The following is a 26620-nucleotide window of genomic DNA, read 5'->3' on the forward strand; positions in this document are numbered from 1 at the left end:
CAACCACACCGAGAGAGAGAGAGAGAGGGAGGGAGGGAGAGAGAGGGAGGGAGGGAGGGAGGGCTGACCATTCCTTTCTCCCCCTTCCATCACTCCTGCGGGAGGACACACACACACACACACACACACACATATGGTGAATTAATCAACTGCTATTATAGGCCGTGGAGACAAGACACACACACACACACACACAGGAGGAGGAGGACAAGAAGAGGAGGAGAAGAAGAGGAGAAGAAGAGAAGAGGAGGAGGAGAAGGAGAGGAGGAGAAGAGGAGGAGGAGGAGAGGAGAAGAGGAGGAGGAGGAGGAGGAGGAGGAGAAGAGGAGGAGGAGGAGAGGGGGAGAGGGGGAGAGGACAGATCGAAGCTCAGATCAGAGGCAAAGGAAAACCCGTCAGCCATCAGCACAGAAGCACCAACAGAGGGGGAAGGAGAAGACTCGGCGTTCTGTGTGTTTACACCTATTGGGTGCGGAGAGGACACAGAGAGAGAGAGAGAGAGAGGGAGAGAGAGGGAGTCGGGGACACAGAGAGAGAGAGAGAGGGGAGTCGGGGGGACACAGAGAGAGAGAGGGGGAGTCGGGGGGACACAGAGAGAGAGAGGGGGAGAGAGGGGCAGTCGGGGGGACACACGGCTGTGGAGGAGCTTTATTACACACAGCGGATCGTGGACCTCATCATCAGAGGGTGACCCCAGTGGGTGATTTCCAGTGGATCGCAGAGGTTAAGGAGCCTCCAACACCCCCCAACCCCCTCCCCACCCCCACCCCCACCCTTCCTCCCCTCCCACCCTCCCTCCCACCCACCCCTCGGACCTCTCCCTCCCTTACAGTGGACAAGGGAAGCGCTGATGCCGGGGTCGCCCACATCCCCTCCTCGTCTCCCCATCAGCACCACAGCCACAGAGCCACAGAGCATCGCCAGCCCTCCCCCCACAGCCCCCCACCCCCTCCCCACACACACCCCCCCCACACACACAGCCCCACTGCCATCGGACTGAGCTGCCAGGGGACAGACACCAAACATTGGACCATTTCTCCTCTCCTCCTCCTCTCCTCCTCTCCTCCTCCTCCTCCTCCTCTCCTCCTCCCCGAAGTGCCAAGAGACCCCGACACCGTGCGCTATGCATTCAGTCCTCTCCGCACTGACCTGCCTGTAAGCAAACCCCGAGCAGAAAACTTTCTCACAGTGTTTGATTGCCATTTGATGCGAGTTCCAGCGATACGAATATATATGTATATGTTTCTCCATCTCTCTCTCTCTCTCTATTTATATATATATGTGTATATGTTTCTCCATCTCTCTCTCTATATATGTATATGTTTCTCCATCTCTCTCTCTCTCTACATATATGTATATGTTTCTCCATCTCTCTCTCTCTCTATTTATATATATATATATATATATATATATATATGTTTCTCCATCTCTCTCTCTATATATATATGTGTGTGTGTATATGTTTCTCCACCTCTCTCTCTCTATATATATGTGTATATGTTTCTCCACCTCTCTCTCTCTCTCTCTATATATATATGTGTATATGTTTCTCCACCTCTCTCTCTCTCTATATATATATGTGTATATGTTTCTCCACCTCTCTCTCTCTCTCTCTCTCTATATATATATATATATATGTGTGTGTGTATATGTGCTGTTTTTTGAATGAAAGAAGCTTATGATGTTTTTTTTATATATATATACACCAAAATATATTAATTCATCAGAGTGCTGGTGCTGGCGGTGGTGGTGGTGGTGGTGGAGGAGGAAAATGTTAATGGACTTTATTTGGAGCAGAGAAATGGAGTGGGATCTTGGGGTGTCCACCACTGGAGGAGTGATCGTGGCTGTTAATACACTGTGTTTTTCTGTCCTGTTCACAGATGTTTACACACACTTCTGCTCTGTTCCGAGATTCCGGTAAGTGTAAGACTTATTAGGATTGTGATTAACATTGCCTCTGTCTGCACCCCCCCCACTCCATCCCCCCATCCCACCCCATCACCCCCAGGCACTTTATATCATCTATATATTTTCATATCTATATATATATATATATACAGTATTTAAAGCTGGATTTTAAACCGATGGTTTATGAAACGTGGGGATCGATTTCTATGTGTGTGTCTTTTTTTTATATAAAAAGAAAAGGAGAGTCACAGCACCTCCAGGGGTTGGCATTTTAGTGCATTGCATTTTGCAATACCAACCCCTTTTGAACTTTTAAGGAGAATTACTATTTTCTTTATAATTCTCCCCCGAAAAGAAACGCACACAGACACACACACACCATGTAACAGAGATGGGCGCTGTCTCCCAAACCCCACAGCCCCCTCCCTCTCCCTCTCCCCCTCCCTCCCTCTCCCTCTCTCCCTCTCCCCTTCCCTCTCTCCCTCTCTCTCTCTCTCTCTGTTTTGACACTTGATTTGTTTGGTGATATCCAATTAAGTGTCCCAATTTATATTTTTATTCCCCCCCCCCCCACTCTGAAACTAAAAGAAACTGGGGTGGGGGGTAAATAAGGTTAGAAAGGGATTGCCTTGCAAAGCTTGTGAACTGCACAGAAAGGAGTTTAACCCCCCCCTCTCCCCCCCCCCTCTCCCCCCTCTCTCCCTCCCTCCCTCCCCCCACCACCAAAAAAATATATCATTTTTTGGAAAAAAAAGCTCGAATATTTCCAGATGTTCTGTCAAACCCATGGACTTTGCAATCATAACATTTCACCAGAAACGCCCCACTCCGCAGTACCGTGGGAGCCACTCTCTCTCTCTCTCGCTCACTCTCTCTCTCTCACTCTCTCTCACTCTCTCTGTCTCACTCTCTCACTCAGCAGCAGTCAGTAACAGGGCGGATGAAGGTTGCGAATATGCCCTTTGCTCCCCTCAATTTGGCTGCTGTTTAAACCCCCCGCCCCCACTTTCCCCCCGAAATATATATATAAAGGTTTTGATTAAATCAGGGGCTTCCTTCCTTTCCTTCCTTCAATCGATCGGCTCGGAGTTGGCTTGGAAGATGGCTCAGGACTCTGTACCTGACTCTTTCTCCCACCGCCCCCTCCCAAAAAAAAACACAGGCGTGTAAATGAATCCAGTTTCAGATTAATGAGGCTTTTTGCCCTTCCCGAAGTTAAGCAGACTTTTGGAAAAGAATGTGTCCTGATTTATCAGGCACTGATCGCCCAGACATTACTCTACTGCAGTAACCCACTGTGGATGAACCCACACCCACTTGTGTGCAAGGCTCAGTCCTTACCTGTTAATAATAATAATCTTTGCATTTGATAAACGCCTTATCGGGTCTTTGAGATGTACCAAAGTGCTTCACAGAATGTGCTGTAAATTGTAGTGACCGTATATTTTGTGGGCGAAACGCAACAGCCAATTGAGCACAGCAATAGGGTGATAGGTGTGTTAATCTATTGTGAGAAGAAAGTTTTACTTTTGAAAAGACGTTTTTTAAAAAAAACGCACGAGTCTATAGCTAGATTGAACTCGAATACGGGCTTTTATGTGAATGAAATCCTGTACGAGGGAGGGTCTAGCAGTCTATTGATCCAGATCCTAGTTTACCAGGTATTGATCTGGTTTACCAGATGCCGAACAGATGTGTAAAACATAAGTTGTTGTCAGAGGATTCTGATCAGCAATGCAGTAAGAAACCATAATTATTGCAGTGCTGTAATTAAACTTCTCTCCCGCCCGCCTGTTCTGCTGGATCAGGTGAAGGTTAGATTCTCTTTGGAAGCTGAGCAGGGAGTTCTCTTGGTATCCTGCCCAACATTCCTCCCTCAGCCAAATTCACCCACCAAAGCAGATTAATTAGTTTTTGCTGTGTCGTTTGTGTGTGTGTGTGTGGGTTGGGGGGGTGTGGGGGTTTGTTGCTGCTACAGATTAGCTGCCAAGTTTGTCTACATAACAGTCACTGCACATCAAAGTAACTTATTGTGTGAATCACTTTGAGATATTCCAACATGATCAGGCATTATATTAATTGCAAGGATTATTTATTATAAATGAATAAAACGCCATATCATCTTTGTAAATTGCTTTCATGCTTTAATCATTTAAAGAGATAACATTTTATTTTGCAATAGTCCTGATGTTTTTGAAACTTTATCGAAGGGCAAGGAACATCATTTAAAATGATAATTGAAAAAGGTTTATGCTGAAAGTCTCTATCTGCAGATTTCAAGTGAAATGGATTTAGTTCCGTTTAGATCCAAGAATTGTCTTAACCGAATTCCCCCAGGGTTGGATTCACAGCAAAAGGCTGCCCTTAATTTGGCACTAAATTAGTAATCTCAAAGAAGACGGTGGTGTGGGAGATGAAAAATGTCACGTTGGTGCAATACTAGATACTCTTCTGAGCTTGGGCTGAAACATTGTCGAGGCAAAACAGAAGGAACGTTATTCTGCATTGACTTGTGATTTGCCTGACCTGGGAGTGCTGGCTGAAACAGTGTAGAAAGAGCTGAACTCTGTAGAACCTCTGTTGACCTGGAAGCATTTAATTTATCCTTTTAGAAAATAATACATTGAAGGTAATTTAGGATAGTGAACAATCTGGTACTGATAACGTGTGTGCAGTACTCATGGTGGATATATAGGTGGGTGAGTGGGTGAGTTCATATTTACATGAATATTATATTTTATATTAAAATCACTTCCAATACTTACCATTTGAAAAAATAAATTGCAAGTACGGATAAAAATCATACGCTTTTTATGAAGCATGTTTGAGCATTTTTCTCTCAAGAAATAAGCTGACGGTAGTTAACTAATAGTTACAGGGCCGTTCAGTCTTGATATAAGTACAGCTTCTCTTTAAAATGCTTCTCATTCATCGCTCACAATGATTATTTTGTATATTTTTGATATTTTTATATAAAACGTTATCTCATTGCTTGGAAATTCTCTGAGGCTGATGTGGATCTTGAACCCATAACCCTCTAACTCAGAGGCAAGAGTGGTGTTTGTTGTTTGCTTTCTGCCGCTCTTCACCCTAGCGTTCCGTCAGCCTCATAACCTCCTTCCCCACTTTAAAACCCGCCATAAGACCTATCTTTTTCACCAGCCTTTTTGTCTCCTTCCTCCACCCTCCTCCAATCCACCTCGGCAATGTTCAGGCTCTCAGTCGGTTGTGTGAAGCACTTTGAGGTGTCCTCCCGATGTGGAAGGCGCTAATATAAACGTTGTCTTTCTCACTCATGTTGGGCTTGAAAATGCAGCATTTGTTGGGCTAATTGTTACTTGCAGTTTGTGAATGAATTGACATGATTCACTACAGCAACAACAAGAATTTTGCATTTATATGGCACCTTTCACGTCGCGAGGATGACTCATCTCTTTTACAGAATTGTCTGGGAACCCAACCTGGGGACTACAAGACAAACATTGCAGTGCTCGAGGCCTGTTTTAGGCTGGTGATTTTACTTGCCAGTTGTTTGTCAGACTTTTCAAGTCTTTTCTCGGTTGAAAAACATCCCCAAAGCAAAACCCGTCCGTGATTTGAATTGTACACAGGAACAGGAATAGGTCATTCAGCCCCTCGAGCCTGTTTCGCCATTCTATTAGATCGTGGCTGATCTGTACATCAACTCCAATTACCTAGTGATTAATTAATTAATTGTTAATCAATTAGTGATTAATTAATTAATTGATTGATTAATTAATTAATGTGCCTATTGATGCTGCCAGATTTGCAATGCCACAATTTGAAGCCTGTTTTGCCGATGCTCAACGCATTCGGATACTCCACCACAATGGGAAAATCAACGAAACAAATATGTAATATTGCGAATCGACCGTGTGCTCCTTCGATGGCTCAGCCAGTTAAAGCACGTAAACCGCACGGACTAGGAACATCCCAAATCCTAATCCCCAAGTTGATTTGGATCTCACCTGGAGCAGCAGCGAGGGCTCAGAGCCACTGGTTTAGCGAGGCAGGGATCGAACAAGGCAAGATTGCCATTTGTGACGCCTGTTCCGAGATCCTGCCAGGGTGTGTTGTCCGTGAATGTCAGGACGGGATCGGGCCCGAGTTGTGAAGCCCTCATGGTTGAATGGCTGATATTCATTGTCACTCAACACTCGGCTGTGAAGTTCTGGAGGGTGTCTGGCGCCCATGGAGCTGAGCCCCAGTGAGAGTCAAATGTATTCTGGAGAGGAGGGGAGAGCAATCGTAATATAAAGCTTACGGATCAGCAAGCGATAAATTTAAACATCGCTAAGTTTTGACTGATTAATAATTCCTTCAAAATAATAAGAATAATTTGGTCACTGTTTGTGGGACACTGCTGTCTGTACGCGTTTTGCCCACAAAATATAAAGTCAATTCACTTCGCATTATATTCGGTGAGGCACTTTAAGACATCTAGAAGACGTGATACGACGCTATATCAGGTTCAAGGATTATTATTATGATGATTTCCTTTGAGAATGTCCTAATATAAACCAATTGTATCTCTGTAAGTAAATCATGAAACTATATAACAAAGACGATGTGGCATTTTGTTTACACTAATAATAATAATAAATAATCGTTACATTTACATGTTGCTGCCATTCATGCAACTTTCTCTCTCAGTCTGTCACAGGGAGGACCTGTTGATTTAGTTCTGCTTTATAAATCCCAGTTTCCGAACAGTCAGGACTCTCAGACACTGTGCTGCTTGAAGGATGCTGTATAATTGCAACTTGTTCTTGTTACCTGGCTGAGACTTTGTGTGGGTCAGACAGCCCAAGGAAGGGTATAGAGTCGCTAGTGTCTCATTAACCCTTTGTTATTTAGTTTTCCTTCGGTTTTCTCTTCGCCCTGCCTTCATGCTGGGTTATAGTTCAATGGGTGACAGGTGTCCTCTCGCTCTGGTACCTCACTTGACGTCATTCTTCATGTGAACGTGTTACCGCTGAGGCCATTCCTATGCTCACTTGAAATTTTCCACTGGGGGTGAGGAAGTGGATGGGGGATAATTTGAGTGACAAAACCGAATAGTGATCAATGGCAAGACCCCTCCCTGATTTTCGCTTCCCAGTCAGGACCACTCAGGTCAATTGTATCGTCTTAAACACTCCACTGGCTGATCAGATAGATCAGTGCAGAACACGATTTGAATATGTGAACTTCCTGATGTCAATGACTTTGGGTAATGGGGGTTTTACCAGCTGTGCCAGGGTTGGAGGAGGGCAGGGGGCTTTACATCACCCTTTATTCTTCACAGGATGCATCTCGATATAGTTTTCGTACAATCGGAAGTTTTCGAAAATTCTGGAAAGGCCGAATAATTGCTATTATAAAAATTATCCGGCATTAAGGAGGCAAAATAATTTTCCAGTAAGTGCTATTCTCTGAACAATCTGACAGAGTGAAACTCAACAATTTCTCGCATAAGGTGCTGCTGTGGAGCTCAGAGGGATAATTGAGTTGGGCTTAGTGTTAGCTGTGCGCGGGTGTTGATTGGACACTGCTGGATGGGGTTGTTATCTGTCTCGATGGTGTTGATTACAGGCTTCCACGGAGGAGAATGTGGATTTCCGGAATCATGTGGAGAATCACACCAGGCTGAGGGATGATGTGAGCCGAAAGCACGTTCGCCTCTATCAACTGTACAGTCGCACAAGCGGCAAACACCTGCAGGTCCTGGGGAGACGGATCAACGCTAAGGGAGAGGATGGAGCCAAGTATGGTAAGCACTGACCAGCAGGGTGAGGGCAATGGAATCGTACGTGGGCCTGAGAGTAAAGCTAAAGAAAATAATTGAAAAGTGGATAAAAATGTAGTCTGTGAGGTGATAATTATCACTCAGTACATTGTCACCCCGTAGCTTACCATACAGTTGCTTTCCTCACTTTGTCCTTGTCCCAATCTTCTCCCATTTGTTTCTTCCTGAGGACAGTGCGACTCAATTGTTATTGTTCATCCGAGACCCCCTGATATTGAGAGTGTGTTTTGGAGCGTAGTATAGTGATGAGAAGGAATCTGGCTATAGCCTTCACCCCCTACCCAATTATTGCAATGTCTCATTGTTACTCTGGCTGACGTCAGCTGACTCAGCATGGATTTTCATGGTCTATAAGGCACAATGACTATTTTACTGTGATCCTTAAACATAGCGATCTCTTTACTCAGTCTTTATAATGGGGTAAATCCTGCAGCACAAAATACCGAGAGAGGAACAGGCATTTTTTGGAACTGAAGGAGGCTATTTGGCCCATCCATGTCTTTGCCATGGTTACATCTGTGTTTGTTTTATTGTTTTTTTTATTCATCCCATTTTGCAGCTCTTTCTACATATCCCTTAATGTTTTTACTGCTTAGTTCTTATGCATTTTTGTTCATGATTTTATTGATCCAGCCTCAATCATCATTTATGACTATAAATCACAAATCCTACTAAGCCACTGTTGGAGAAATTCCTTCTAATCTCTCCTCTGATTCTTTTGCTAGCAACACTGAGTTTATGCCTCTTTTTCCAACTAAAGGAGATTTTTTCCCCCTCTGTACCTTGTCATACATCTTTAGACGTAGCAAAAAGGTTGGTTATTTTTATGATCAGGGTAAGTTAAATCCTCACGTGTTGTGTTTATACATTAGTTTATCAGGCTGCCCTGTCCGTGTCTCACTGCTTTTTATGTAATTATATTTCTAACCCTCTGTGTGTATACACAAGTGCAATTAAGTACCACATGGAGTCCTGTAGCTTAGTGGTTAGAGCATTCGCCTCGCAGGTAGGAGGACCAGTGTTCGATTCCTGGCAGGGCAAAACATTGGCCAAGTTTCCTTACTCGACATGCCTTTGTTTACCTAGCAGTAAGTAGGAACCGGTTTATTAGTCAATTGGCAGATTGCTTTTCCGGTGGTAATAATAATTTAGTCACTCAATCCACGACTGTTTTGGGACACTGCTGTGCGCAATTGGCTGCCGCGTTTCATCCAAAAGGAGTATGCTTTGCAGTATATTCTGTGAAGCTCTTTGAGACGTCTAGAAGACTTGATAAGACACTATATCGAATGCAAGGATTATTATTATTCATATAACTAGTGGAAAATCTTCAATCATTCCCTGTTTGCAGTTCTCTTCTACTTCCCTTCCCATAAGATTATTACTACAGTTAAGAACCGATGGTGGCGTATCACTGACTGAAAAGAAAGTAAAATTAAAAATATGTATATATGGTCACTAAACTATATAGTTGGATGCATAATTCTTCCTTGAAAATTATGGGGAAAAATCCAATGATGTTGGTGCAAATTTTATTGTGTTATTTTATTACCCTCTCTTTCTCCCCTATATCGTACAGTTTCCTTCATTGGAAGTGAGGGACAGAGGGAGAAACAGATTCCATTTTTGATATTTGAAGAATTATTTTTAATCTCGACCTTACACAGTTAACAAAATCATGAGCTGTGTGAATTGAGTTTATTATATCCACCTGTTCTCTTCTCCTCCTCCCCACCTCCCCCATCTATTGTGTTGTGGCAATCCAATTGTTGGTATGGTTTAGAAATGGTCAAACAATATAAATAAATTTAAAATGTTGCTTTCGGGATAGAGCCACTTCTCCAGGACAGCACCTGAAATGCCACAGCTTCTAATAGATGTTGAATTGCGATCCCTCCTTCACCAATAGACAAAAACTCCTTTAATAGCATTAACTACTGCGACATGACCAGCCTGGCAGACAGTGTGTTTATTTTGTGGATTAGAAAAGCTCTAAACAATCACAAGGGGTTGGCAGAGACTCCTCTGATGGCTTAGTGAGTAAATATACCACATATGATTGCTAGCAGTGTGGTACTGAGCTATACCACTGAGCAACATGAAGTCCTGTAGCTCAGTGGTTAGAGCAACTCGCCTCGCAAGCGAGAGACCTGGGTTCGATTCCTGGCAGAGCAAAACGTTGGGCAAGTTTTCCTTACTCCACACGCCTCTGCTTACCTAGCAATAAGTAGGAACCCGGTTATTAGTCAATTGGCGGATTGCTTTTCCAGGTGTAATAATTCCTTCAAAATAAATTTGACACTCAATCCACGCCTGTTTGTGGGACACTACTGTGTGCAATTGGCTGCCATATTTCGTCCACAAAATAGTACGCTTTGCAGTATATTCTGTGAAGTACTTTGAGACGTCTCGAAGACGTGATGAGGCATTATATCAAATGCAAGGATTTGTGCACTCTACAAAACTAACTTCTGACAAAGAAAATTGTGTGGGTGCATGTATGTAAATACGTATCTGTATGTACATGTCTGTATACGTGTATGAGCCTGTATTTGTGTGTGTGTCTCCATCCAATGCATGTATAACTGTGTTTCTGTGGGTGAGCGAATGAGTATGTGCCTTTGTGTGGACATCATGAGAACAACAACAACAAATTACATTTTATATAGCGTCTTTCACATCCGTAATCAAGCTCAGTTGTGATGCCCCCCCAGACAATAGGTAGTTTGGGCACTATGTGCATGCGACCGCCTGGAAGGTGGAAGGCAAACTAGGTGGACCTTGATCTTTTCTCGTCCAGCATTTCTTATGTAATCAATTGCCTTGGCCACGCTGTCTAGGGTTAACATGAAGAATGGGCACTTGGGACAAGGTCCTGTCAGGAATCCTGGCCTGAGGCAGTACATTCAGGAGAGAGGGTAGAAAAGTGAGTGTGTATGTGTGTATGTTGGGTGGTGGTGGGGTGGGGGGGGTGAGAAAGATCAAGCTGATCAGCTGAGTGACAGATGCCCCTGAATTCGCTTTTCTCTTTTACTCTTGCTGTGAATGTGATAAACCTAGGAAAGCTAGGGATGCTCACTTTCTGTCTCTCAGGGGTGCAGAGTGTTTGCTCTTTGGCATTCAAACAATTGACGAGAGCCTTTAAATATAAATCTAATCAATTAAAAGCGATCAATGGCTTTAAATGGTAGACTCAGGGCCTTTGTTGCTGAATTGGAAAGCTTACAGTGGGAACATTAAAGCACCTTGTCCTGTGATTTAATTCCGGTGCTTATTCCAAATGCAGGGAGCAGTGGATGATTGTGTTAGGTGTTTGCAACAGCTAATAAATCCCCTGCCTTTGTTTGGAATGGCCTGATTGTAGGCAGCGTAGAGTGGCTATTGATTTTTGTATGACCTCCAGCAAGCTGTGGTCAGCCTCTCAAGGACTGATATTGATGCACAGCAGAGGCATCAGATATACTGTGTCAGCACCGAAATCCTGCTCCATTATACGGATAGGTTGCAGTTTTGACTGAAGCAAGTTGTTTTTGCAAAGTAAGCTTGATATTGGCCTTCTTAACCTTCATTAATATAGACCATCTTCTGTAAAGACAGAAAGGATTGCTGTGTGGCTACTTTTCTGGATTAACACGGTGAATGATTCATTCTATTTACACCTGCTGACAAGGCTGTGAGTCTTGATATTCTGTTTCCCCTTGAATGATAACTCATGGGATTTTGGTAAAAAACAAAAAATCAAGCATCTCAGCTCCGCTTGGTAATTGGTAACAATGGAGATACAACCTTTCCTGTTAGACAGTCAATGCACTCGTCGAGAGGAGACTCTTCTGTGCTGTTAATCGAACGTTTTTTTAGTACAGTATTCACCAATCCCAGTTCATTCGTAGCATAGGTTAAATAACCTCTTCTATACTTTCTTTACCATTGCTAGTTTAGACACACCACAGGTTAGATACAGAGTAAAGTGTGCTCCACACTGTCTTACCTAACACTCACAGGTGCATGTTTAATACATACAGCAGAAGTTAATTAGCAAGTAAAGCTCCCTGTCAATTGTTCCAACGTTGCACATAAACTATCTATGGCCTTTCGGAATGAGATTGGTAACAGTTTTGTGTGGAATCTCCTGATAAGTAAAATGAGATAAAAACAACCTTTGCTAATTATCTGTTACTGGAAGCACGGTACGGCACATATTGTTGGTTTTCCGCACTAATAGATAGCTCAGAAAAGCCCAGTTATCACTTTTTAAGCACCGTGAGCGAGCGCTATGCACAGGAAGCGCTACTTGTCAGTTCCTGCGCATTTCACAGGAAGGACATCGGTCAGTGACCTTAAGTGATGACTCAGAAGTTGGCTGATTTTTGCTTTCATTTTGACGGGGGGGTGGGGAGGTCTGAGTGCCCAGAGCATCGCATTATAACAGGGTTATCCTGTATTTTCATAAAAAGAAGAAAGAACTTCCATTTTTATAGTGGCTTATCACCTCAAAATGTCTCCAAAGTGCTTTAATCAATCTTTGTTATCATACCATTGCATTTTTATGTTAAATTCAGTTGTGCAATGTTTCTAATGGAATGTAAACCTGCAAGTCAGCCTGTGAGAGGAGCCAGCAGTGGAAACTGCTAAAAACGAGGCAGCAAAATTGGAGGTCAGTTTTCAAATTGTGCTGAGTTATGCCCATCTTGTTTTACAAATGAATTAATTGGTCGATGGGATATGGCGCTGGTATGCTCTGGCACAGAGCTACAGCAGTTTAGAGTAATCACTTGGTCAGCTCAAGGTGCCCTGCTGCAGAATAGAAGCTGTATGGCCTCTGCTAATAACTAGCACCATTAGGTGACACAGGAAGTGAGTACCAGCAGACCTTATGGCATTTATAGTCAGTCTGATTACTTTGTCGGACAGATTGAGAAATTAATACACACTTAGCTCAGATATACAGTACATTCTTCTGGGATTGCTTAACAAATATTAGTGAGGACTCCTACTGGTAACCAGGTGCATGACACAAGGCCAGGACACTAGGAGAATTACCTTCTCTTTTTGTATAATGAGGTCTTTTAACATCCACCTGAACAAGCAGACAGGGCTTCGATTTAATGTCACATCTGAAGGTGGCAACTCCCAACAATGTCGCACTCTCCCAGTAACACACTGGAGCATCAGCCTGAACTCTGGGCTAAATGTCTCAGCATGGTGCTTGAACCAACAACCTTCTAATCAAGAGGCGACAGAGTTCCGAGCTGAACCAAGCTAATTGGATCATATTGGAGTAGAATGTCCACAGGTCGGTGTGATTTACTCTGGTTTTAAGGAATCGCACTGCAAATCATATTAGATTAAATACCAATGGTCTCGATTTGGCTTTCAATTTCACCCACAAAATATACAGTCAGTTCACTTTACACTATATTCTCTGAAGCGCTTTGAGACTTCTCGAAGATGTGGTAAGGTGTTATATCAAATGCAAGGATTATTATTATTATATAATATAATTTCAATGGCTTTGACTACAATTTTATACATGGTTAGCATCGACGACATCTCTGTGTTACTGTTGTGTGTCTGTCTGTTTAGGTAGACTTTAAAGATCAATGGAAATATTTGGAAGAGGAGTAAGTAGGGAACTTTTAGATGTCTCATTAGATTATCCTTTAACCTCCTCAAGACTTGGGGAACAGTATCCAAATGTCCCCTACCTCATCATTGCTCAGCTCTTTCAGACCATTCTGGTGACTTGTCGACATGAGTAGTTGAGTTGGTGTGCATGGTGAGGCTCAGGTTAACTGTTAGTAACTGTTAATAAATACAACATTTAAAAAGTTAGCAAAGTTTTATCTACAGAAACGCTGGCAAAGAAAATCAACAAAGTAGAAGGGGTTTTCAGTGAGCTGTCTCCAGTAGGGAGATTGTGGCCAGAAAACAGGAGAATGAAGGCACAAAATGAATGTGAGCGTTCCCATGTCTGCAGCTGAACTGGATCCATTCTGCAAAGCATTGTACTGCACGGATGAACCCTACTGGGTTCTCATTTACAGTATTGCTGATGGGAATTTTTAATTATGAATCTCATTAGAATTCCTGTCGACCTCCTGGAAGCGGATTGATACAATTTGAATTTCTTACAAAATCCCATTGACAAATTAGATTCCGTTATTTTACTTCTTGACCCAATTCTACCCAGATATAATTCTATGTGCAGTGAGTGAGGCTGCAACACAGCTCCAGAAACCCACAGCTTTCTCATATAGCACTTGAGATCTCTGCAGAAAAAACTAGGTCAATGGCCCATTCCATCGATTTGATGATGAATTTGTTCACTGATCAATAGATGCTTGATCAATTGGTTGTTCATACATTCATAACTGATAATTAATGATCGCGGAATTGATTTTGTCTGAGACTGATTCATTAATCGATTGACTGGTTTAGTGATTAACCATTAACAAGTAAAATATTAATGCAAAGATTATTATTATTAGCAGAAATTGAGAAGTTTAGCTACTTTGAGAGACTGGGTGAAATTGGGTTACATTCCTACCAACCAAGGAGTTTAAGGGGGTGACCTGATTGAAGTGTTTAATATAATGCTGGGAATTGACAAGCTAGATAGTGGATGACTGTCTTTGATAGAGGGATTCAAAACCAGGCAATATCATCGTAAAATTAGACAAAGACTGTTAGAAGTGAAAGCATTTCTTCACATAAAGGATTGTGAGAATGTGAGATGCATTGCCCCAGAAGGTCATAGAGGTGGAATAATTGTGATGTTTAAGAGGGGGATAATCAGCTAGCTAGACATATTAAGGTATATGGAGAATAGATTAGGAAATTGGAAAAGATCTGTTATGATCTAATAAAGTGGTAGACGTGGGCTGAATGGCCTCCTGTTCCTGTAGTCCTATTTATTGATTGATTCAATGATTAATCGCTGCATTCATTTATTGATTAATTTCTTCATAAATTAAAGCCAGACAGTCTGTAATGGCTGATGGCTGGGCTTAGTTACACTTGGTAGTGGTTCTATGTGGATACATACTGGCGATTTAGGTGAGATGCTAAACAGAGGACCTGTATGCATTTTGGTCGAGTGGACTATTACATTTACATTAACTGAAAAGTGAAGGAATTTTTTCCTGGTGTCTTTTCTAACAAACATCCAGCTATATTGTTCATATTGAAATTTTCATTCATTCACACTTTTGTTACTTCCCACCTCGATTTTCATAATGTATTCCTCTCTGGTCTCCTCAACTCTGCTATTAACAAGGTTCGAGTGATTCAAAACTCTGCCGCCTGCGTTCTCACTCATACCGGGCTCCTCACTGCTATCACCCTAGTTCTTGCCATGCTTCAATGGCTCCATGTTGCAGAACGGATCAATTTCAAGATCATCACTCATCACTTCAAATCTCTTCATGCCCTAGCACCTCCTTACCACTCCAATCTGTTCACACCGCACTCCTTACCCACCACCACCGTTCAGCTGGCACAGACCTGTGCATGTCCATTGTCCACTCCACTTCAACACTGTGCTGTCAGCCACTATGCCCCAAATCTCTGGAGCTCCCTCTGTCTTACTCCCTCTTTGTCCATCTACAATTCACACCTGAAGACATTCCTCTTTGATCATGCTTTTGGTCTTATCCAAAGTGTGTCAGCCTGGCTCAGTGGTAACACTCTCTTCTGAATTAAAGGTTGTGGGTTCAAGCCCCACTTCAGGACTTGGAATCACACAGTCTAAGCTGACGCTCCAATGCAGTGCTGGGGGTGAGCTGCATTGTCGGAGGTGCCGTCCTTTGGATGAGACGTTAAACCGAGGTCCCAACTGCCTGTTCGGGTGGACGTTAAAGATCCCATGGCATTATTTGAAAAGAGAAGGGAGTTCCTCTCTCCTGGTGTCCTGATCAACAAATCCCCAAAGTAAAATTGGTCACTCACTCCATAGCTGTTTGTGGGACATTGCTGGGCGCAAACTGGTTTTGCACACAAAATACAGTCACTTTGCTATACAGTATACCCTGTGGAGTGCTTTGAAACATCTCATGATGTGATCAGGTACTTATATCAAATGCAAGGTTTATTATTATTATAAACTGAGGCCCGACTGCCTGTTCAGGAGAATGAGAAAGATCTCATAGCACTATTTCACAATAAAAACTTGTAAAGTGTTTTGAGACGTCTCGACAACGTGATGAGGCGCTATATCAAATGCAAGGATTATTGTGATTAATACAGAAATAATATTTCCAGCTGTCCATCTGTAAGAGTTCCAAATCTCATGATCTCAGCTTTAAGACCATTGTCTTAAAATGTAAGGTTGTGCAGAATTATGGAAAACTCGTAAAAACACAATCTCAATTTTGAAGCCGTTTTTTGGCGAGCTCTTTTTAAGGGCTGAGAGCTGGTTCAGATTTCTTTTGGGCAGCTGGATGTTTGACACCTGTGAAAACCCATAAACATGCTTAAGAGTATCCAAACCAGACTAAGAGTTCTACATAATAAGTATATTACCTACACATAGAATTTTCCCTGTCTCTGGAATTAAATTGAATTCAAGTGTATTGTCTCCTTTGAGGAACACATCCTGCTTACCTAATTCTGGAAAGTATTAGGTACAGGTTGGCAAGGGTTAGGAACCTCAGAGTGCGTGTTTGGGTACTGCTGGAGTTTAACCAACTAAAACCGCATAGCTTGCCGTTGAGAGCACTGTGTGGAAAGCTTTTTGCTGCTCGTTCATGCGCTCTGAGATCGTACTAAGGGTGCTATATAAATGTAAGTTGTTGCTGTTGTCCAGCTAGAACTACACTACTTTCATGGCTTTGACTTGCAGTGTTAACAGAAGATGAGTGGGAAGAATGCTCCTAGTAACCGGTCTCCCAAGATCTACCGTGCGTGAAGGGCGCTGAATGAATGCAAGTTGCTGTTGGCTGTCCCCCAAATCCTGCTAATGAGACAGATCGGTCTGTCAGCAGTGCCATGGAGTAGTACAGGACTGCAGACCCGCCTGGCTCAGAATGCTTTAGATGTTGTACCAGTGCTGTGTATGTGTGACACTGAGTTCAGAGGGAATCTGATCTTGAGTTTTTGTATCCTTGCAAATCCACATTGACTTCTGTGAGGTGTGCAGTGAGGAGCGCAGGGAACCTGCAATTGGTCTCTTTGCAATAACAGTTCAGTGATATTGACAGTCTAATGGTTTATTATAAGAACTCAAAATTACAAATCTTAAAAAAAAATAGAATGACTATGCAACTTGAGCCTCGGTGAAACCTATCCCTCTTGTCGTCTATTTCTCCTGGGGGAGATGGGGTGGGGGAGATCCGGTCTCTTTGACGAGCTGGAATTTCCAGCTAATTGCAATTATAATACTAGTACCGGCATTTACCGGCTTTTTAGTGCCGCAAAACGCAGGTAGCGGCATTCTAATTGTTTGAATCCCGTGAAAAGAAGATAGAGAATAAGCATATAACAGTGGGCTGGCGGTAATCCACAGTCTACAAATGTTTTTAAATGTTTCTGGCTAGATACGAATTCCGCACAGCCAGAGGTTTACTGTATTTTTCTATTGCCTGGTCATATAAATAGTATTTGCTTCCTGTCTGGTCACATTTTGTTTATTATTAATGATCTTGTGAACTGCCCATTATGAAGCCATTTAGTGCTTCACTTTGTCTTTTTCTGATTGTTACCTGACCTTTAGAGATGTGATTTATATCTAAGTCAAGACTCTGACACTAGCCTCCTGGTGACTTTACTTTTAAGAAAAGCAGATCAGTTCCCTTGGGACACAAATCATAACCATGGCTCTTTGTAACTTGTCCTCTTGTAGTTTTCATTGTGAAGCTTAAGTAAAGGGTCAAGGCCCACAGCGCAGGACACCACCTAAGTTAAGAAGAGTAGGAGAGAGACTTAAGATAAATGACAAATATAGTGGTTAGGAATGAGCGGAGGTTGTTCAGTCCATTAAGTTTGTTCTGATGTTTCGTAGATCATGGCAGATCTTTTAATACCATTTCTCCATATCCGTAAATAATAATCCTTGCATTTGATATCACATATCACATCTTGAAGACGTCTCAAAGCGGTTCACAGAATATTACTGTAAAGTGAATTGACTTCATATTTTGTGGGCGAAATGCGGCAGCCAATTACTTCTCAAGTATCTCCTGTATTATTCTCCCTTTTAAAGATCCCCATCGATTCTGTATTTATGGTCTCTTCTGCCTCCTTGCTTGTTAATTCCCTTCATTATTTTAAACATTTCAATCAGATCGCTACCTTGCCTCTTTCCAGATTGATGTGTCAAATGAATCTTTTGATTGTTGGATGCTCGGATGAACCTCTGCCTGAAAATGATACCCTGCTGTGTGAATAGGACCCACTACAAGGTTGAAATGATAGAATAGGTGTTTGTAAGCAAACGTGGCACCAGTTTTGCAGGCAGCAAGGTCCCATAAACAACCACAAAGTGAATAACCAATTTATCTGGAATGATTGTGCCCAGTACATTGGGAGAAACTTGATTTTTTTTCCCCAATGGTATCATGGGATCTATAACATTCCACCAAACAAGCAGGCAGGTCCTCTAAGGACAGCACCTCTGACCATGCAATGCTCCCTCAGGAAAAAACACATTGGAATGAACAATGAGCTCATTTGGTGAACCATTAATACAGATTCTTCCTGATTTGTTCAATACTAAGGGTGCTACAAGATATATAATCAGGTCAATATTAAGAACTCATATTCTGTGCATCCATGTGTACAATAATCAGTGGCAACATTCATATACACATGCGCCACAGCATACCACACCACACTATGCCACGCTATACCATTGCATGCCACACTATACACAATGCCAATCACACCTCAGGCCACACCATGTTTAAAGGGGTTGTACTTAACATATGCTGTACCTGATCTGGGAATGCTGGAAGAGACAGTGTAGAGGAAACTTTACTCTGCATGGGATGTCCTCCCGACGTGAATAATAATCCTTGCATTTTGATATCGTGTTTTTCACGTCTTCTAGACATCTCAAAGCGCTTCACAGAATATGCTGTAAAGTGAATTGACTGTGTATTTGTAGGCGAAACGCGACAGCCAATTGCACACGGCAGCGTCCCACAAACAGTCGTGGATTGAAAATGACCAATTTATTATTGTTTTGTTTTGGAGGGATTATTATTAGGCGTGTGGAGTAAAGAAACTTGCCCGAGGTTTCGCGCTGCCTGGGATTGAACCCAGGTGTCTCGCTTGCAAGGCGAGTGCTCTAACCACTGAGCTACAGGACTCCACGGCACAATACAAATGTAATTTGTCTTTGTTGTGTCTAATCCGTGCTCTATTTGACCTGGGAGTATTAGATGGAACTGTGTAGAGAAATGATGACACCAGGTGCCTGAAATAAGATATTGTTCCAACTGTCAGTGTTAATCTGCCTCATCCTGCTGACCAAAATAATTTGAGACTTTCCAATTCAAACTAAGCAGATGTGTATGTTCACCTGTGACTCCCTTTATTTAAATTAACAGTATTTCATATATAAAATTGCCAGGATTGTATTGCAATCCTGTTTCTTTTGGTTTTTTTTATATTGATTGCTCCCGAAGCGTGTTAAACAAAGTTATTTGGGCTGGAGCTTCAAGCAAGACACGAGTGATTGCCTGCTGCAATGATCAACTGATGGGAGGGCTAATGTTTAACCATCTGCTTTCACTGCTGTAAATATGAGTAATATTGAAAGTCTGGTCTAAGTATAGAAAGGTCTGGCTATATTTCCCCCCATCACCAATTTTTCTTCATTCTTCTGCTGAAGATGATGGTCAGAAACATAGTAATAGGAGTAGGCCATTCAGCTCCTCCAACCTGCTCCGCCATTCTATAAGATCATGGTTGACGTGTACCTCATCTCCAATTACTTACCCTTGCCCCATATCCCTTGATACCCTGACCTAACCCATCTCTGTCCACTTCAGTCTTGAAAGTGTGAATGGATCCAGCATCCACAGCTTTTTTGGGGGGAGAGTTCCAGATTTCTACTACCCTTTGGATGAAAACTGCCTTCTGATTTTACTCCTGATTACCTCGCTCTAATTTTAAGACTGTCCCCTTGTTCTGGATTCCCCACGTATCTACCCTGTTAGTGCTCAGGTAAAACAGAACTCAGAAATGTTCTGCACAGAAGGGCCAACATGTGAGCACCACCAATGCTATGGATATGGCATCCTGGTGCCAGACCCACCTAGTTCCTCACCAGGTGGATATTCTTTCTATGTGTGTACAGATTGTACAGATTGACAGCTGATTCACTCTCCTGCTCGGTCGGTGTCTGAGTCTCACTGAAAGCACAATGAGAGTTATCCAACATGAAGGTGCTTATATAAATGTGAGTTGTAGTTGGAGGAAATATAGTAATAGGAGTAGGCCATTCAGCTGTCCTCATCCAATGTACATGTACAAATTCTTGCCTTCACACACACACACACACACACACACATTCCACCAGAGGTCACCGAATGGCGATGAGGAGCGAGAATGTTTACTGACCTTCTTGTCTCTGGCGAGAAATGTTGAGACCAATTGTAACATCTCTACCACCTGTTTGGTGCACACAAATGTGCTTTTGTGCAGGCATGTGACTGCAGCTCTGGGTGCATGTATATGTTGGTTATATGTTCGTGCATGTGTGTACACAAATGTGAATATCTATGTGTGGGGGTTGTGCAAATGGGAATCTTTGTGTGTGTGTGAGTGTGAGCATATGTGGCCAGCACCTCCCTGTTATTTTTTTTAATAGTCATTTTCTTCCCTCCCTCCAAACTGACTGTGTCTGCTCCCAGGACTCTAGTGATGCTGATCCAAATGTGGTCACTAGGAAGCAGTATAGAGCAGGACAAGGGCGGCTCTGCCTTGGAGGTCCCTTGCTGTGGGGACGTGACAACACATCACTGCCTCTCCACAGCAAATGGACTGAAAAGGTAGAAAAATCCAGGATCCCATGTCTGTTCCAACACTGAAGATCACACAGCTGCGTGTCTGTGTGCTATGTGTTGTGCTCCAACCTGTGCTGCACTTTAAGAAACAGCTTAATAATATCATAGGAAGATAGTAGGGTTGGCATTTGGAAAGATGAGATAAATTGGTGGCCTGTCTTCATCTGCAGCTCTCTTTGATCTCTGAGTCCAAAATTCTTTGTGGTTTTAGCTCGAGCCCATTGTTTTAAAATGTAACATCATACAGAATTGGGGGTAAATCCTTAATTCAGTTTTAATTGGAAACCAGTTCCTTTTAAGAAGTGCTAAAAATAACCACACTCTTCCAAGTTGAGACTGAACTTGGGACGTTTCCAAAATTCTGTGCAATCCCAAATGTTAAGTGAGGGCCTAAAGGTTAAGACTAGGATGATTTTTGATCACTAATATAGGAGACTGACTGTGTGCAGGGTCCAAATCTGGCCATTTCTGGGCAGCTAGTCACTCAGCGATTGGTCTTCATTATCCCGTAGATACAGATAAAACTACAAGAAGGAACAGGCCTATAAACAAACTGTTTAGAAATTAGAATTGCAGAGATGAAAGGACACCCTCAATGGGCAGGGGGTATTTACAAGCTAATCCTGGCATGGGCTAATGGTAGGGTAATTCACCGGCATGAAAGGGTTTGCCTGTCAAGTTCAAGCTAGTTAAGCCTTCCTTAGGTATTTCAACCTGGGAAAATGCTCTGACATTGAACTGCTTAGTGCTGGAGTACAGGAGAGAGCCTTTAATCAGCTCTGAGTCATCCTCCCCATAACTGGACCTCGCAGCTCAGGAGCTAATAGTTGTTGGTGTGTTGAGGCTGAACAAGCTTTGATCTTCAATGCGTTCATGGCAAAACATTGGTGACTGATGCTGAAATAAACCTGTAGGATTCAGTGTTCATAGTTTCATAGAAATTGTAGCACTGAAACAGATCATTCAGCCCATCAAATCTCAGCTGGTGTTTTTCTCCACGTCAGTCACATAATCTAATCGTATTCTCCTGCATGCTTTCCCATACTCTTTAATATTCCTTTTTTTTATATGATTATCTAAAAATTAGGAACAAAGGGTCATTAGGTCAATAGGTCGGCTCTCCTGCTAATCAGTAGCATAAGAGCATGATCACCTCCCCCATCCTACCGTTCTCGTCCCATCCCTCTGCTTTCTCATTGTATCCCTTCAGAGTTTTATTTCCAAAATACCTATCCATTTCTTTCTTGAATCCATGAACCTATTTCTTATCTATGCCTCTGGAAAGAGTGAGGTGTCCAATGGATTATTCCATCAAATAATCTCTACAGTACTGATAAGTTTTAGTTGCAATCGGTGAAGTTTCTATAGTTTAACTTGCGACTTCAGGCTTGTGAATTCTCAGCCATGTTTAATACCTATCTCTCTTGACTTTACAAGCCCAGCTCTTAGTGGAAACGGACACATTTGGCAGCCAGGTGAGGATCAAAGGGAAGGAGACGGACCATTACCTCTGTATGAACAAGAAGGGGAAGCTGGTGGGAAAGGTGAGTGTTGCTCATTGAAGCGCTCTGACAAGCTTGGCTACTCATGAAACCGGACTATTTATTTGATTGCACTCTGTGCCTGGGCTAGTGTTACAATGGGCTGGGCCACAGCACACTGACAATGGACCTGTCCATCTGGACCTTTCCTTAACAAAGCAAATGGCTAAAGGATGCAGTTGACATAATGGTTACGGTAAAATCTCCCAATAGTTCTTAAAATTTGAGTTTACTTACTTTATTCTATAGTTTTTTCCCCAAAACTAAATGTTAATGTCTGACAAGCGACTTTCTTTTATTTCTAACCGCCAAGCTTTATTGTCTTCTATTTTGCTGGTACCATTATGATCACTGATTTCTTTTCTAATTCTCTAAAACTTTAAACAACGCACAGCAAACGAATGCTTATCAGACCATCTCATCATCTTAATTCATTCTTCCTCAGCACCTCAAGACTGTGGAACGCCTCACCTCTCAGTCTTCCCATCGTCCTACCATCTACAGTGTTTACAATATTTTTCCCTTTCAGTACGATCAGTGTTTATTATCATCCACTGATGCACTGAATGCTGTAATGGGTACTATGTCTATGATCGATGCTCCTGTAGGGTGATTTTACACGAAGGGAGGACAAGAGTCCTGGGGCTTAATGCAAGATTACAGCGATGAAATCCAGTCCTCCCTTGTACTCCTCCCACTGGCTGGCTCTGAATTGGGATTGGCGTAAGACATGGGAATTTCCATGTGTAGGTGGGATGCATGTAATCCTCAATCTGGTTGGGATATCCTTAAGCATGATAGGTGATAGGTTACTGCATGTGTCAAAAACCCCAAAAAGTCACCAAATAAGATGATGCCTTGGAGCAGCCTCCTCACCCACCTTAACTATTCCAGGTAAAAAAAGCATTATACCACACAGCTAAATTGGGGTTAAAAAATGCAGTATTCCTAAATACAGTCTATTCCTTAGCCAAGGAACGGCATTAAGCTATGCTTTAAAATCCCACCCCGAATTTTGAATACTGGTCACAATAATTGGCTGCATCTATATAACACATTTCAAATAAAATAAAAGTGCTTAACAGGGGAAACTGCAGCAGCAAAATCTGCACTAGCAATGTCTCATAAGAAACAATGAAATGAGATGTTAATTAAGGTGAATTTGGATTAAGAGGGGAAATAAAACCGGATAACCAGGTAAAAAATCTAGGGCCCAAACCTAGCCAAAACACCCTGGGATTTTGGGATAGGCAATACCTTTCAAGCTTATTCAAGCAATGCTGCCTTGACTCAAACTGTTTTCTTAAACAGATGGACAGTAACAGGCAATTATGGCAGTACATTCCACAAAGCCCTTCTCCTGAAGCAGAAGGATGCACCTGGAGCCTCTCTTGGTCTCTGTGCCGTGCACCCTGTCCCACCTAACCTGTAAACCATTCTTCCTGAACAAAGATTGCAATAAAACCCATTCAGTACAATAGCAGTGTGTGCTCAGAAATACAATGGGTCCTGCACACCAATAAACACGTCGTCTTGCAGCCATGGTGTTTATTTGGTGTGTGCGAGCTGTTTATTGCTCTGTGCAGGCTGGGATTCCTATGTTTATCACTTAGAAAGCATCAGTAGACAAAACTATTAAAAAAAGCCACCAAAAAACAAATGAGAGACAAGATATATTTCATTCTTAGAATGTTAAATGGACCCGGATGTATCTGTCACACACAGTAAGTTCTCTGGTCCATCAAATTATGTTTACTTGCATTGTCTGTGAGTCGGGCAGTGAACCTGTGGTTCACAGAAGTTGTGCATTGACTGCCAGTTAGTTCCAATATTTTCTGTTATTTTGGTGACATTATCCAAATATTGTTTGTCCCCTCACCCCCTCTGCTCCACCATCAGTGGCCTTGCTTTCGGCCATTACGCCCCGAAGCTTTGGATCTCCCTCCCTCAATCCACCGCCTTGCCCTCTCCCTCCCAGCTTTCAAATTCTGCCTAAAGACCTTCCCTTTTGATCGTGCTTGCTTATGGTCACCTTACCCCTCCTTCCCTTAGCTCGGGGTCAGATTCCACCACTGTCTGCCCCCACGTGAAAGGAGCTATATAAATCCAAGTTGATATTGTTGTATCCAGCTAACTGGCAGCAGAATGAAGCTCCCATCATTTGAGATTGGAGTTCAGGGAGGGGAGAGGGAGGTGGGGTAACAAGTCACCTGGGCTGTACGATGAGCTAAATATTAAATTGCTCTCTCCATAGAGGATAGTCTTAGTAAACAAAACACAGCATGAATGAGAGACTGAGCTATGGGAACACAGTTACACTGCCTGCCTCTATTTAAGTTGAGGATACCTGGTTAGCTGTATGCCTCGGTTCTCTTTGAATGCTACAGGCTTTTTAACCCAAACTAACCACGATTTTCTGAATTATTTAATCTTCTATCCTGCTCTTCCTGGGTCCTTGCCCCTTCACTATGGCTTCTAAACAGAAACCTACTCACACTGCTGTCTTTGTTTTACCGGTTCAAAACTGTAAACGGTACTATCGTGCAGTACTTTCAGAATCGAATCAATTTCCCACCCCCCACCCCAATAATCTTGAAAGAAAATGTAATTTAAAAAAAAATAGTTCATCATTGTGGGATTACAATGATCACTGCTCAGAGGCTAAGGCTGGAGTTAACATTACCTCAAGTGATAAAACGGCAAGATGTTTTGTTTTGAAAATTGACTTTTGACCTTTAATCTTATCAAAATGTTAAAGCAGGAAATTGAGTTTTTCCCATGTCCCGACCAACAATCGCCCAAATAAAGTTGGTCGCTCACTCCATGACTGTTTGTGGGACATTGCTGTGCATAAATTGGCTGCCACATTTCGCCCACAAAATACATCAATCCACTTCACAGTATATCTTGTTAAGCACTTTGAGACGTCTCAACTGTGTGATAAAGCAGTGTATCAAATGCAAGGATTATTATTATGTGTCTTGGGCCAACGTGCTGGGACTCAACTCTTCAATTGTGTCGGGCAGCACAAATAGCCTTTGCCCGGCTTCACAAAAGCCAGAACTGAGATCAGCATCCAAGGGGAGTTGCTGAGTGTTGGTCCCAGCTACCTACAGGACCTGTTGTTTAACACCCTTTCACAAGTTGGACCCAAAAATCACACAGATGCAGTAGGACCTCTGCTGATGGTAAGACTGAGATAGTTGGGGCAGAACATACTTTTTGCTGTATCTAATCCATGCTGTACTTGACCTGGGAGAGGTACTTGTCCAGACATCCTGAGGCATTGAAAGTACTATTCTGGGTTCACTTTCTCAAATCCTTTTAGCGCTCTACAGCCCTCTATAAGGTCCTTGTAGTGGAGCCTTGTCAAGGTTGAAGAGCCCTAAAATAATCTTATAGAAACAGAAAGCTTGTCAGAACTTGTCAGCAGAGAAATGTCACTGTTTAAATTTTTAAAACTTTTTTTTGATAAAACACAGCTCAATGGTCGAAGCAAAGAATGTGTCTTCATAGAGAAAGTTCTAGAAAATAACTACACTGCACTGATGTCTGCGAAGTACACCGGCTGGTACGTCGGCTTCACCAAAAAGGGACGGCCGAGAAAAGGGCCAAAGACCCAGGAAAATCAGCAGGACGTACACTTTATGAAAAGGTACCCAAAGGTGCAAGGAGAGACACAGAAACCGTTTAAGTTCACCACAGTAACCAAAAGGACTAGGCGAATACGGCCTTCAAACCCCAGTTAGGAACTTCACAGACTCTTAATGGCACCAGAGGAATATTTTTGCATTTTTAAAAAAAAAGGAAGATATTCTATTTTTGTACATTTGTGTGTCAAACTGGACGGAAACTGCGGGGAGCTGAGCGTACTCAACTATGACCAGGTGTCCCATACCGAACAGGTGCATTGGTGGTTGTCAAAGGAATGAAGATATATTGTGTATGAGACTGGATCTGCAAGCAAGCGGATGGCCGTGATTCCGCAGGCAACGAAACACGGAACAACTTCAAAGGTGAATATCAAAGTGGGATTTGCGTGGAGCTAGTTTGATCAATGCTGGCACACCTGCAGCCAGGGAGTACCATAGAACTCGCAGCAAAGACCAAACTTTTTGTGATATAAATACCATATACCGACAGTCAAACTCTGCCGTGTGTTCCACACCGGGGATTGCTACCAATATGCTGCTATACATCAAAGGAAAAACTTTCCCCTTCCCCCTCCAGTAAAAGAAAGCTACAATGACGAGGAAATATTTTAAAACCAGCTGTATTGTGAGCAACTATTTATTTCACCTCTGTGTATATTACAGTCCCTTGAAGCAAACTATACTGCCTCAGTGATTAAA

General features: G+C 42.5%; 1 protein-coding gene across 1 annotated transcript; it reads left to right on the forward strand.

Moving 5' to 3' along the window:
• The first annotated feature begins 1009 nt into the window (after window positions 1-1009).
• Window positions 1010-26620, forward strand: LOC103177314 (fibroblast growth factor 18). The gene is made up of 5 exons (XM_042339963.1): window positions 1010-1155; window positions 1884-1920; window positions 7507-7684; window positions 22165-22271; window positions 25751-26620. The coding sequence occupies exons 1-5, from the start codon at window positions 1124-1126 to the stop codon at window positions 26015-26017; spliced, it is 621 nt and encodes a 206-aa protein (XP_042195897.1). The 5' UTR covers window positions 1010-1123; the 3' UTR covers window positions 26018-26620.

Source organism: Callorhinchus milii, unplaced genomic scaffold (genome assembly GCF_018977255.1).
Source record: "Callorhinchus milii isolate IMCB2004 unplaced genomic scaffold, IMCB_Cmil_1.0 Scaffold13, whole genome shotgun sequence".
In the NCBI taxonomy this organism is placed as follows: domain Eukaryota; kingdom Metazoa; phylum Chordata; class Chondrichthyes; order Chimaeriformes; family Callorhinchidae; genus Callorhinchus; species Callorhinchus milii.

What these genes read in the sequence shown, in the direction of transcription:
- LOC103177314 (XM_042339963.1), top strand. Translation starts at nt 1,124, where the DNA reads ATGCATTCAGTCCTCTCCGCACTGACCTGCCT. An exon ending in TGCTCTGTTCCGAGATTCCG is followed by an intron (nt 1,921 to 7,506) that starts GTAAGTGTAAGA and finishes TGTTGATTACAG; the next exon opens with GCTTCCACGGAGGAGAATGT. An exon ending in AGAGGATGGAGCCAAGTATG is followed by an intron (nt 7,685 to 22,164) that starts GTAAGCACTGAC and finishes TGACTTTACAAG; the next exon opens with CCCAGCTCTTAGTGGAAACG.